Source organism: Cynocephalus volans, chromosome 1, assembly GCF_027409185.1.
Source record: "Cynocephalus volans isolate mCynVol1 chromosome 1, mCynVol1.pri, whole genome shotgun sequence".
In the NCBI taxonomy this organism is placed as follows: Eukaryota; Metazoa; Chordata; class Mammalia; order Dermoptera; family Cynocephalidae; genus Cynocephalus; species Cynocephalus volans.
In genome coordinates, this window is record NC_084460.1 from 36,857,689 (window position 1) to 36,872,775 (window position 15,087).

Sequence of the window (15,087 nt, forward strand, 5' to 3'; positions counted from 1 at the left end):
TTTTATTGATCAAGAAACACTTATTTCTATCTGAATGGAATCCATACATGGATACCTGACAACCACTGCCTTTAAGCTGTGTCCAAACTGGTAGTATTCTCTATCCAAGTTCCTGAGGACTTGAGAGAACAATTTTTATTCTCATTCGTGGAAACAGTATTTACTGATTAATTAAAGGTTTCTTCAAATATTGGCATGGCAAATAGGTATATTTAGAGATGTGAAGGTAGAAAGGGAAAATACTCCCCCAATTGTGATGATATTTCCCGCCAAAGTAAGGATTTTAATTTTTCTTTGACAGAAAACTTAAATTAAGATAAAGTGATAATGTATTACTATTAGACTCCTTCAGAATTTTTCTAAGAAGTGTGCATATTTTATGTGAAGTACAGCAATTAAGGAATTTAAATTTTTTTCATTTAAAAATCCAATACACTCATCAAAATCACAACTTTTGTATTTTAAAGGACATTATCAAGAAAGTATAAAGAGTACCCACGGAATGGGAGAAAATATTTACAAACCATATATCTGATAAGGGTCTAGTATATATAAAAGATACGTAGAACTCTTACAACTCAATAATAAAAAGACAACCAATTCAAGACCACAATGAGATACAATTTGATATCTGCTAAGACGGCTAAAATCAAAAAGACAACAGAAGTTTAGGCAAGAGATGTAGAGAAACTGAAACCTTCATACATTGTTGGTGAGGATGTAAAAAGGTGACATCACTTAGGAAAACAGTTTGGCAGCTCCTCAAAAAGTTATACACAGAGTTAGCATACGGCCCAGCAATTCTATTCCTATGCATATACCCCAAAGAATTAAAAAAAGGTGTTCAAACAAAAACATATACACAAATGTTTGTAGCAGTACGATTCACAACAGCCAGAAGGTGAAAACAACCCAAATGCCCATCAACAGAAGAACAGATAAATAAAATATGGTATATCCAAACAATGGAATATTATTCAAACATAAAAAGGAATGAAATACTGATACATGCTGTATCATAGATGAACCGTGAAAGCACACTGAGTGAAATAAGCCACACATAAAAGGCTACATATTACATAATTCCATTTATATGAAGTACTCAGAATAGACAAATCCACACACACAGAAAGTAGATTAATGGTTGTCAGGGGTTGGGGTACGGGAGAATGAGAACTGTTTGATAATGGGCATAAAGTTTCTTCTGGATGTGATGAAAATGTTCTGGAATTAGAGAGTGGTAATGTTGTGAATATACCAAAAGCCACTGAATTGCATACTTTAAAAGGGTAGATTTGATGGTATGTGAACTATATCTTAATTTTAAAAAATACAAGGATATACTGTAAACGGTTCTCTAATAAGTTGCTGGCAGGAGTATTAACGCTTAAAAGTCTTTTTGCAGGAGAGTGCAGCAATACGTAGTAAGTTCTTACAATTTTTCATTGCCTCTGCACCCATATCAAATATAAACTGGACTCTCTCATACCAGAAACAGGGCTTAGTCACTCGTGACACAGTTTCTAGTTCTCTACCTCCTCCTAGTTCCTCAAGATGGTCAATCCAGATATTGACCTTATACCATACAGTTGCCTCCTGCTGACTACCTCCTTATAGGAGATTTAGATACAACTTACTTGCCTTGCCCCACTGTCTCCCACACCCTACATGGATGGTCCAGATATGCCACAGTGACCACCCCTCAGACACAGATGCAATTCCATGGAACTTGTGTTGTCCCCTTCCTGTTGGCCCTGGGAGGCATGCTCCCATCTTCTCTCTGAGATCTGTAAGTAATAAAACTGCTTCTGTTATTTCATGTGTTTTGTTGTGCTGCCTTTTCTGTGTCTCACCTGACCAACATACCTGAACCCAACTCTCCTCTTGGTTAGAGATCCCCTAGAGACTGGCTATCTTGGTAGGAAAAAACTGGACAAAGGTCAGACAAGAGCCACAAGGGTGTCTGCCATTATCAACAAGTTTCCAGTGAGAGAAACACCTGGTGATGGGTTGGACACTTAGGTATTACGCTGTTGTCCACCAGGATAAGAAGGCATCCTGTGAAAGGCACAGTAAATACCCACGACCACCTCCCTGCGGCCCCATCAGGGCACAGCTAGAATTTATAGCCACTCTTCAGAGAGAGATCTCAAGATCAAATTGGAGGAAAATACAATACAATAATATTAAAATTTTAATTATGGCTATGTTTTTGAACTGAGCAACTTCTCTTTTAGAACATAAATTGAGGAAACAAGTATTCCAAAGGTTTTTGCATAAGAATATCTGATACAGAATTTTTAAGAGAAAAAACCTATAAATGACCTATTTGTCAATCTTTAGGAAAATGCTTAAATTAATAGTACATCCATCATATGTAATAACACTATCAGCCATCATTAGACAAAGTTTTAGTAGGGATGAAAAAAATAGTTCACATGTTGGAAAATGAAAAAAAGATAACCTATGTTCTAATCTCATTTTTGTTTTTTAAAAATGCTGCAACACTAGCTTTTTTTTTTTTTGTCCTTTTCGTGACTGGCACTCAGCCAGTGAGTGCACCGGCCATTCCCATATAGGATCCAAACCTGCGGCGGGAGCGTCGCTGCGCTCCCAGCGCCGCACTCTCCCGAGTGCGCCACAGGCTCGGCCCAACACTAGCTTTTTAAGATAAAAAAAATTTTTAAGTCAGCAAGTGCACATACCAAATATTAACCATCATTCTGTCTGGGTGATAAGACTGTGGGTAACTTTTTCTTTTTTATTATTATGTTTTATGTGTCTCCCATGAATACAGGAGGGTAAGCTTCATGAGACTGATTTTGTGGTATTCCCCAGTATCAAGAAATGTGCCTAACTCATAGTACAATACAATCCTATGGTTACTGGATGAAACAGGTATTCACAATTTGAAAAAGAGAAAAAAGAAATATATAAAACCGTACATGTAAACAAAAATGACATGAACAAATATCTGGGCATAGAACAAAGAATGGAAAAAAAATGTTAATAGTAATCACTTGAGTCTGTGCAAATCTGGTTGTTTATTTTAAACAGACATCTAAAATTTTAGTAACCACTGCAGGAAGAGCCCCAGGTTCTCCCAAGCCAGAGTGGTGGGGGGCCAAGGTCCTTAGCCACACCCTCCCGACAAGTGCAAACAGCCCAGCGAAGACCACCAAGCTGCTGCAGTCTGTGCCCTGGGCTCTCCTGAGCTGGAGAGGTCGGGGGCCAACAGCCGCAGCCACGCCCTCCCCCCACATGCAACCAGCCCAGTGACTACTGCTGAGATGCAGCAAGAAGGGCCCAGATTCCTGAGCTGGGGTTGTGGGGGCAAGGTCTTTTACCAAACCCCCCTGACATCTGCATCCAGCCCAGCAATGACCAAGTCACTGTTGGAAGCTCCCTGGTCTCTCCTGTGGGAATGAGGGGGGTGCCACAGGCCTCAATCCCGTCCCTCCTCCTTCCTCCTTATTCCATCCTATTTCCTTCCCCTCTCCCCTCTCCCCCTCCCTCCTAACTGCTCCACAACAACTTCATAGAATGTAAAACTAATATTAACAAAATAAATAAATAAAAATAAAAAATTTTAGTAATGAGAATGTACTACTTTCATATTTGTAATAGAAAAACCTTCATATATGAGGGTACTTCAAAAAGTTCATGGAAAAACAGAAATAAAAGAGTACAAATCCTTGCACGAACTTTTTGAGGTACCCTTTGCAGTAACAGAAGAATTTTAAAGATTTTAATAATAAACAGGAAAAACTATTTGTCAGACAATTCATGCTCCTCCAAGTCATCAGGATTCAAGAATCAAAGGCAGAATTTGAGAGGTGCCAGCACAGTGATTATATTTAACGGAAGTGCAGGGCAAAGAGAGAACTTTGCACTGGGGCTGGAAGGGCCCCCGCACAGCCTTCATCCAGACGTGCTTCTGCGTGCCTTTGGCACAGTGGTGAGCAAGGCCCAGTCAGCTCCTGCTGCTGGTCTGCCTGCTTTGGCATCTTCTACTTCCCCAGCAGGGAGAAGAAAGTATTCTATGTTTGGATTTACTTAGTGTCAAGAAATAAGCTAAATATAAAAATGAGTAGAAAAGCTTATCAAAGTTTGCAACCTTCTATCTTTTTAAAAATGAAAATTCAAAGAAGTAATGGCTAACTATTAATATGTCAGTTTGTGGACATGTCAGATGGCAAAAGTTATTTTCCAATTAAAATTAGGATTGTCTTATTCGCCTTCACTTTCTTCTAAAAGACTATTTTTTATAGGTCTCTGACTGTGGAATACAATAAATGCAGAAAAACCCACATATCCTTGCCATGATTATACTGCAGTTGTACTGGGACTCACATTCAGCAAATACAAATGTGCAGAATGAGCAAAATTAGTTTGAGAAGGGGCAGGAAAAATGTCTGTCCAACTGTGTGTGTGTGTGTGCATGCACTTCCGTGTGTGTGTGTCTCTTTCCCACCTATGTCTACTGAGGAGTCCTGTGCTTTGGGTGACAAAGCAGGTAGTATTATTTTGATCCTGATATGGTTCCTTGTGTAGTCACAGTTGTTTAGAATGAGGAGGAGGAGAGTTCAGTATCAGGTATCTAAGGATAACTCAGGTAGAGATGTCCAATAGGCTCTTGGATATATTTTCCAAGAAAAATTTCTACAAGAACGAATTAGTCTACCCAGGAAGAATGGATGAAGAAGAGAAAATATGACCAAAACCTGAGGAACACTAACAGAGTAAGAAGAGCCTAGAGAGAGCAAGAAGGAGCAGTCAGGTTAGTGAGGTAGGTGGGGAAAAGCTGTAAGATTCAAGTGTGGTATCACAGAAGCCTGAAGGGAACATTTCAAAACAGAATAATCATGGGTGTCAAGGGCTGCTGAGAAGCAGGTAAGTTAAGAACTACAGTGGTAGACAGATTTGGCAATGTAAGTTTTGCAAAATCTCTCCACTCTCAAATCCTTGACTCTGTCATTTCTAGTCCCCACCTCTCCTTCCACATTTTTGCATTTAAAGCAGCGGTGGGGAGAGATTTTTCTCTTACGTTGTTCAAGAGTCTTAGAAATTTGACTTCTCTAAACTGGCAGTCAACAAAATCCTTGTTAACTCCAGGCATTAACAAAACCTGGCAGCTGTTAGATTACAAAATTTAGAGGTTGACACAAAAGAATTAGGAGGAGAGAGGGAAACTAATACTTAATAAGTATCTGTGCTATTATTAGAAACTATGAGTTTTATTTCCAACAACTATGCCTTTGGGTAAACTAAAACCTCAAAGTAACCCAATTTCCTAATCTGCTTTAAGTGGAATGATGTTTGTTTCACCAACCCAGGCCAGGAGATGCCCCTTCTAAAATTTGTGTGTGAGATCTTCCAGGACAATCAGATGCTGAACAGGTTCTAGTGGAGTAAGTAAGACTATTTTCCTACCTCTTCCTTCCTGGACCACCTGTAATTTTACTGTAGCCTTGGGCTATCAGAGCCCCAGAATCCAGAACTAAGGCCAACTTTGGCTCATTATCACTGCCACATAGAAAAGCCCAGACAAGACCCTGGCCTGGAGTTAGAAATACTGTATTTGCAGATAGGAAATAGTTCTTTTTATATATCTCCACATCTTAGTCACAACTACTCTGAGTACCTAAACTTGTTTTGAAAATTTAAAGATAAAACGAATGTCAATAATGATAACAATAATAATAATGATAGCTAATTTTACTAAACACTGAGTATTAGGCAGTGTACTAAGCTTCTTAAATGTATCACCACCAAAACAACCCTCAGAGGAGATATATTATGGTTCCAATTATGACTCCATTTTACAAATTTGTAGAAGCTCAGAGATAACTCACCCAAGGTCATACAGTTAGTAAGTGGTAGAGCTAAAATTTGAACCCTGTTTCAAGAACCATTCCTCTTAATCACTTCCTGATCCTGCCTCATGTTTTGGATACATCAAACTTAGAAATAAGAATCAGCAAGAACCTCTAACTACCTCTATTTTTTCCATCACCCATTCCCCAATACCACTGTATCTCCCCAACTTTTCCCCAGACAACCTTCAACTCATTAACTTTTCCCCTCCTATCCATTTCATCATAAATCCATTTGTTCTCCAGATCAGATGAGAAATTCACAAAGAAAAAACAATTTAGCAAAACACTTATTAAATAAGTGATTTCTAAGAGTTTTCAACTTCACCCAGAAGGGTCCCAACATTAGGATTAATGAATATCAAACATGGACTTGGCAGCTACCAGAAGACCTACAACCACCATGAATAAGAACACATTTTGTTAGCAATGGGCACTATGTTTTCTTTATCCTCACAAAATGAGAACTTTTGATCCTTGGTATCTGAATATTATGTGGTTCCTGAAAACTTGCAAAATTTATCCAAAACCAATCTACTAGTAAAGGGATAGGCTAACTGAGGGAAAGGACAGTGAGTTGATGAGAAAGTTATAAACCAATCAGAAATGGAAAGAAGTTCCTGCCGCACGCACGTCTGTTTTTTTCATCAGACACTAACACTTTGGGCTAGTTTACCCAAGGGTGAATTAAAGGTAAGTAGAGAAGGATAATTCTCCACCGTCTCATCAACATGTACGTGGGAGTCAAAAGTGTTACAGATCCAAATATCTCATCCCCACTCTGAAGCTGTTCCAACAGCCTGGTCACCATAACTTCCCAGACTCCTCTTGTCAGGTCAGGAGATGAGGCAATACTATTCGCTGTTTTTAAGTGGTCTTTTTTTATTCCAATGTTTTCTACATGTAAACAGACTTAAAGCCTCTTTATTCACAGAATTTAAAAATTAGCAGTTATTTCTATCAGAAAATAATATTGTTTTATGTCTGTCTCATAAATGCTAGTGACAGATGACATCAGTAACATGAGCTGAAAGAATCACTATATAATATACAATTACTATGTAATATTTTAGTTAAAATTGTGTCCACTTACCTTCTATTTATTTTCGTCTTAAAAATACCATAAATAAATGTGCTGGCAAACCCTAGGATCTAGTTAGGATGGGCCTCTGAGGTCATCTAGCCTGAAGTCCCATCCATGCTCTAACATACAAACAAATAGCCTTCCAGTATTTCTTAGGGACAGGGAGCTTACTGCTTGTAAGGAATTTGCCACAGCTGGGCAGCTAAACTTCTCAGGATGTTCTCCTTTATATGGAGCTACTGTCTAACCTCCTGTCACTCTTCCCATGTGTCCCATTCTCGTCCACAGGTCCAGCAACAAATACATTTAATCTCATGTCCACGTGATGCCCTTAAGTCTTCTTCAGACTACATAGCCCTAGCTTCATCCATCATACCTCACATGAAATGGTCAATATTCTTTTACCATCCCATTCACTTCATTCTGTCCTTGAATGTGTTTCAGAACATAAAATGAATTAGAATGATGAAAAAAAAAAATCTGTTAAGGTATGTTAAAAGATAGGAGAAAGCATTTAATGCTCAAATTCCTTTCCTTTTTTTGGAGGAGGAAGGAGTTGGATATGGTCCATTTTAAGTCCTTTTGAAACATGATCCCAGGGTGAGGCTGTTTTGAATCTTCATTCTAATGGGCAATTTACTACTATTCCTCTTTATACATGTTGAAATAGGCCTTCCAATGACTACCAAACTCAAGGTCTAATACTAGCCCTGATCTTTAGACCCTTTGCAGGATGAGGCTGAAAAGTCTTACAAATGAATTATTTACTCATTCATGTTACCAACTTTGTTATTCTTCCTCTTTCAACATTCTGAACTGTGAACCATGATTTAGTGATCCCTGTTGGTGGCAAACATCCTCCGAGAGATCTGAGTCCTCACCTCCTTTCAGTAGAAGACGGCTGGGACCAAGTCTTTTGGGAACTTGGCAGCCAGCTAATTCCACCACACTTCTTTCTTCTAGTTCACCTTTGGTCACCACCCAAGTTTAGCTCCCCATTTCAGGCCTTTCCTTTGTCCCTTACTACCATGTGCTTCATTTTCCCAAACCCACCCATAGATTACTCTCTTCCTCCCAAGCTTTCCTCTTGAGCCCTCTGAAGCAACTTGTAAGAAACCTGGCTATCCCCAGAAGATACCATTTTTTAAAATACCCTCAATTTCTTCGGTGGGGTTGACATTCCCTATGCCCCCATACTTTGCAATTCCAGAGCACTACTCTTCCATCCAGAATGTAAAACTCTGGCTCTTCCGAGGTATATGACACTCCCACTTTAACTGCCTCTCTGTAACCAGACTAAATTTCTTAAGAAAAAGAATTTTAGGGTTGTCTGGTTAGCTTACTTGGAAGAGCGTGGTGCTGGTAATGCCAAGGTTAAGGGTTTGGATCCCCATATTGGCCAGCCACCAAAAAAAGAAAGAGAATTTTAGCCACAGCTGAACCTGACCCAAGTAGAACTTAAATATCTCTTGGATAAAAAAATGCTAAAAAAACTCAACAAATATTTGTTTAGTGAATAAATTACATCCATATTTACTCTAGGGAAGGAAAGAAGGTTTAATAAAATGAAGGTCTTTGAGATTCCCATAGCATATCTAAAGAAAATTCCACCCACCTCACCTTTATGTTTTCTAGAGGACCTGAGAATGAAGGGTTCTACTTACCCGACTCTCGGCCATGGGGTTAGGAAGCAAGGTTTACCTATAGATACTGCAAGTCTGGATTTACCTCCTGGTCATAGCTCCAAGTTTTAATTCTACTTGTACGTAGATAACTGCATTTACTGCCTATTAACTTTCTTCTACACTGGATACATGCACTAAAAACCTTCTTATCCCTTACGATTACAAGTGCCTGCAGACCATATATTACATACCACATAATATTTATAATATTTATTATACCACATAATATTTTATACTTCTCTCAGTACCAAGCAAGGAGCTGAGATGAATAAAAATCAATATTCCTATATCATAGTTTGTCAGTGTCCTCTTACAAAAAAGTATTTTCAGGGCCGACCCGTGGTGCACTAGGGAGAGTGCGGCGCTGGGGCTCCCGCCGCGGGTTCGGATCCTATATAGGGATGGCCGGTGCGGTGCGCTCACTGGCTGAGCGCGGTACGGCCGGTCACAAAAAAGACAAAAAAGACAAAAAAAAAAAGAATTTTCAGCTGTATTATACATCTTAATGCTACATGACTTTTGAATAATTAGAGTTCACATTTTATTTCTCTAGCTGATTTTTTTTCCTAATACTGCTTAGTCATCTTAGGAATTAAAAAAATATATATATTTCTTGAAGTAGTTTAGTTATTTTTTAATATAGATAAAAGACTATAGTCCTCCCCCACCCCCAAGTGATTCATTTTTAAATGTTTTATTAAAGTCTATTTTTCTCATACTACTTCTTTAGGCAATACAAAATCAATCTCTAAACCTTTTGTTCTTGGCACACTACTGTTATGTTCTTTCTGGTTAATAAGAAGCATGATCATTTATTACTGAGTTTTGATTAACTTATAAAATCTGTCATCTCAGTTTAATTTACCTTGAAAAGATTTGAAAAGGAAATGAGAAATTTTCAAGATCAGAATGTATTTACATGTCATTTTTCTCCACACAAGAGGAAAAATGAATTAACAGGAATAAGGGTGTTTTATTTGCAGCCACTTCTAACACCTCTGAATCACTGTAAAGGACAAAGTTTGATGGTTATTTTTATTATAGTGAAAGATTTCCTTGCTACTGACATACTGTATACCAGATACTTGACAAATTACTTCATTTAATCCTTATTTACAATGTGAGGCATGTGTGATTGCTCCACAAGGCTGAACTTGCCCAAACTTACACAACTAAGTGGTAGAGTTAGGAGCTTCAATCCTGCTCTACTGAAATCAAAGCTCATTAAGTTCATTCCAGAACATGGACCTCTTCTCTATCAGGAACTGAACTCTTGTACATGCTCGATCCTAGAGCCTATAGCTCGCTTTTAGCTCAAATGTAATTTTCTATTTTCATGCTCTGCATCTTCTTGTGGTTCAGTCGTCAGTATGATCTAACACCAGTATTTATAAGAGGAGCAGGATAAAGTCTTCCTGAATGTGGCTCCACTTGTTTAACCTGCTCCTCTACCAAATCTAATATTAACTTTTAAATAAAAACATGATTCTGTTCATCAATATTACTGTGAGGTCTAAAATGAAAACCCACCAAACTGAGGGTATATAACAGCTGGCTGCCATGACAAAGTTCTTAGCATAAACGAGTGAAATCTCAAAAGAAAAGAAACTGGAATTCATTCTGAGGTAACTGCTATAGAATGTTTTGTTTAAATAAAAGCTTATCTTAAAGAATGTTTAAAAAATTAAACATGCAGATTTTGCTTTAAGCAATATAAACCAGGAATAGATGGTCCCCAGTGTCACTCTCTCCCACAAATCAACCAATTTACAACTATTAAAAGGCAATGACAGCCAAGCTAGGCGGCAGGGGAGAAGAGGGCCTTGGTGGCCCCCAGGCCATCAAAACTACTAACAGAGTCCCCATGGACCCCCAACAACTGAAAAAAGGAACCCAAGGCCCATAAGTCATCGCAAGAGACCAGTGCACAACCCATCAAATGAAGTGTTTGGAACACAGGCAGTAGGAGAGACAGGCCTACCAGGAGAACACTGGGGCACAGCAAGGACAGCTGATCTGCACCCAATCAGCACAGGACCACTCAGTGTAGACTGGTCAGTAATACAGAACTGTAGGGGGTGCAGTTTGCTGAAAAGACTCAGGCCCAAACCAGAGTTTCTACACAACCCAAGTGTACCAGATCTCATGAGACCCAGAAGTACCTATAAGGTCAACCATTAAAACCTAAGCTACACAAAAAGCCTTCCTCAGAGAATCAGCAGCAAAGCAACAATTTAGCTCAACCACAAAGCTCAACTGCTGGTCCCCACAGGAAGTACCCCCATTTTAGATGTAAGCAAAGGACAATAAATTAGTTCCAGTGCAGAGTTTAAGTGGCAGGAACAGCAAATAATCCAACACAGAACTGGAAGAAAATCAAAATACCCACAGACGAGAGGCAAAGTTTGATATTAACTAATAAAGGTCTCACATCACCAAAGAACACCTATAAAACTGAGACGGACTAGAAGTCCCCTGGGCTACCAAGCCAGGGAGAGGGGAGGGCTGGGGCCTCAGCCATGCCCCCTGACACCCACAACCAGCCCAGCAACGACCACCAAGCCACCGCAAGAAGCGCCCCAGTCTCCCAAGCTGGGGCGGTGGGGGCAAGGGCTTTAGCCACACTCCCCTGACATCTGCACCCAGCCCAGCAATGACCAGGCCACCACTGGAAGCCCTCTGGTCTCACCTGCGAGGGGGGGGTTGGGTGGCACAGGGCTCAACCCCACCCTTCTTCCTTCCTCCTTCTCCCACCCTATTTCCTTCCCCCTTCCCCTCCCCACCAACTGCTCATCAACAACATCATAGAATGTAAAAAAATAATATTAACAAATAAATAAACTTTTAAAAAAATGAAAAAAGAAATATAAACCTGCCCACACATCATAAATGATAATAGTTTTGAGGGTATGAGGTTCTCTTTAGTAATGTGTTCTTGTTAACAGTGGCATAATAGTCCATTAGGGGAATGTGCTATGATTTAAATAATTCCCTTTATGATGTTTGTGTAGGATCTTTTCCATTTTTGCTATCAAAAACAAAGCAACAATGAAAGCCCTATACACACAGTTTTGCATGCCTATCTGAGTATATCCATGGGATAAATTCCTGGCAGATGAAATTGCATTCTCTGTAGTGTTTGCCTATCAGTTGACAATTCTCTACAGAGCTAAAACAGTCAGAAATCCAGTGTGCAGAATTTAGTCACTGTTCTTCCTGTTAAGAACTGGCAGCACATGAGTCAATTATTTCCCCAAACTGGCCTATCCATTAGGGACAGACCAGAGGGTAGTCCTTGTAACCATATCCCTAAGTCACGCAATGTCTGACTAGGGCTCCTTAGGAGCAGACTGGAGAGGAAAGAGTGGCTGGTCCCACCCAACCTCTTTGCACAGGGTCCCAGTGAAATTCTCCAATAGGAGAATTCCAATTCTCCAATTAGAATACTCCAATCAGGTTGTCATTCAATTCTGTGAAAGGAAAACAGCACATCAGAGACAGCCTGTTTCCAAGAGACAGAGGCAGGTCTCCCCATTTCACCTCCCTGAGCCACACTGGTTGGTCTCAAGGTTCCTTTGAAAACAAAACCACCTGGGACACAGCAGTACTAACTGAGGGAAGAGATCCTGGCAGGATGAGTGACTTGGGCCAAATGTAATCAACTCCCCTCCCCTTCAAAAAACCAAATGCTAAATAGTTGATGCTCACATCCTTCCAATTAGCTCACTATTCCCTCTAGAAGGAGCTCTCTCCACGGGTTACAAATAAGAATTTTATAAATAACAATGTTTTTAGTTTAACAAAAAATCCAGAAAGATAAAAATATAAACTACAAAAATTCGTCACATCTCTCCTTCAGAAAAAATTGGAAAGCTGTTCCAAGGGAGGAAACATTTCTCTTCTAGCTAGCTAATTTTAAATAATATTCTTATTTACAGTTTTTATTACATTTATTCCTACATGGAGATGACCCGAGCAAAAGGAAAAATCCACATATGAAGTCATGAAGAACAGAGCTCTCGGTTACCACATGAAGAATGGGAAACAGAGGCAACAGGAGAATTGCCAGAGGTACAAAGATGAGCCAACACTGTCAGTGTCTCCTCTTGTTAAAAAGCACCAAAGGACACTGGATGCAGTCACTTGAAAGCAATATGAGCACTTACCTGCTTCTCTTTCTTCTGTATTTTCATTTTCATCTACTGAAGGAAGATATTTATTTCTGTAAAACACCAAAAAGGCAAAGATTATGATAAAATCCAAAATAAAAAAAGAACATATCAGATCATCTCCAGATCAACTGTGACACATGAGGAAAACACGAAATGCTGAATTACTCCCACAACATTTACGTTCAACAACCCCCAGAACCCTAAGTGTAGACCTAACCCTATCTAACCCTATCCCAGACCCTAATTTATTGCTCCAGATGGGATGGAGTAAAAAAGATAATGTCGTTGTAGATCAAATAAGTTATAAAAAATGCTGAGATATTAAAGTTACAAAAGTAACTAAATGAGAAACCAAAAATAATGACATGATTTTATTGAAAGGAGTAGGAAGAAGGGGTGGATATAAGGTAAGACCTCATCACTTTTGGAAGAAAATCAATAATGTTTACAATGAATAAATCAAGAAACAGAAATACAGACAATAAAAAAGAACTAAGAGTTCAAAGCAGTTCTCTCTAAGGAGACAGGAGTTGGTGTGAGGTGGGGCAGAGGTCACTATTGCATTTCATCATAAACTCTGACATCATTTGATGTTTTAAACCATGTGTATATATTACCAGATGAAATAAATTCTGTTGTAATATTTCATATGATTTTTAAAAATTATTTACTTTATTCTACACAGGACTTAAGCCCTCATCCCCACTCCAACACAATGTCCTCCATGACACTGAACTTTTTCTCGTATATGATTTGTGAATACCCTAGGAGCACAGCAATTGCTTTTAGAGCTGCAGAAGGGTCTTGGGGCACCCCAAGGGAAAGGACAGAATCCTCAGGGCTGAAGCTCTCACCTTCATATACAGACAATAGAGGGATCATAGAATCTTGGTTTCTGGTTTTAGCCCAGATGTAGAAACTGCCTCATATTTACTATTTATTTTGATTCTTGGACATTGCACACAGCTATAGAACACCGCTTGCCCAGGAAACCATCCCAGAGGCACACAATTATCCTTAAGTTTCATAATTATTTCTCATATCCAAATGAATGTGATATGTGGGCCTTAAGGAAAGCTTTAAGATTAAAGTGACATAAGTACTTGAGGTGGTGCATATATTATCTTGATTTAATTATGCCACATTGTATTCATATAACATCACATTGTACCCCATAAATACATGCTACCATAATTTGTCAATGTAGAGTAAAAAATATATTTTTTTAATTTTTAAAAAATGATGAAAGCGAGATGGTCCTAATTCTAAGTAAGTGTATGGCATATTAGATGCAGACAGAAAAATGAAAGACTTGTGATTCCAATCACTCTTGGTATCACAATTACAGTTATCATTTTAATATTTGTCAGTTTAGTTTTTTTCTTCCAAAAGTCAGAGGCATATTCTATAAAAAAGGACCATAAAATGCCATGGGTTCTCCCCTAGAGAGACACATCTACCAAGATATTGCTGTTTGCAAAAAGCACAGTGGTCAAGGAAGTAAGAAGCTGGAAGCTGGCTGGAATGTTCAGGTGCTAGGCCAAGGGGAAAGGGGAGGAGGATGGAGAAGAACTGGCTAAATCAGGAAAGGGCAAGTCCAGTTAGTAAATGATGCTTCTAAGAATCACTGTGAGGGTTAGTATTTGATCGAACAATTATTCACCTCGAGAAAGCCATAAATTCCAGAGAAATGGTAAGTGCTCTGAGTCAGGGGAGTTAAAACTTAAAAAGAATATTCTCTCCTAAACTTCATTATAGTAGAGTCAGTTCTAGGTAAATTATGTTAGTACAAGTTTACGTCCTTTATCTCTCAACTTTAAAATTATCTGACCCCAGAAAACCAATATTCTCAACCATCACAAAACTACCACAAATTCTGAAATGAAGAAAGAAGTGATAACTACAAAAATCTGCTCTGACTAGGTCAGCTAAACTGTAGTGCCTTGGGAGTTCTGGGATGAATCAGTAGTCACGTCCCATGTCCTGGAAAATATTATCAGAAGGACACTGTAACACAGAAGCAGACATACTGGCACCAGAAAAGTAATAAAATAACCTAGAATGCTTCTTTTAACCCTTATCCTAGATCCCTGCATATAGGATGTAACCTAGTAACAATCCTAAATCTCTACATCATGCATAACCATTAGAAAAACTGACATAATGGTAAGGCGGGGCTGTCCTCTTCTCTCACTTTTGATTCTTCCCCCTTCTTGTGATTATAAAATGCTAAGCTCTGCCGGTCCCCGCTTTGGAGATCATTTCTCAGG

The 15,087-nt window shown here is 39.0% G+C and overlaps 1 protein-coding gene across 1 annotated transcript in view; it reads right to left on the reverse strand.

Annotated features, from left to right (window-relative positions):
* The window catches only part of CHD6 (chromodomain helicase DNA binding protein 6), a 199,976-nt gene that overhangs the window by 132,302 nt on the left and 52,587 nt on the right, over positions 1–15,087 (reverse strand). The window contains exon 2 of the mRNA XM_063092193.1: positions 12,812–12,867. Coding sequence (XP_062948263.1) covers positions 12,812–12,844 — 33 coding nt within the window. The 5' untranslated portion in view covers positions 12,845–12,867. The remainder of the gene's footprint in view (positions 1–12,811; positions 12,868–15,087) is intronic.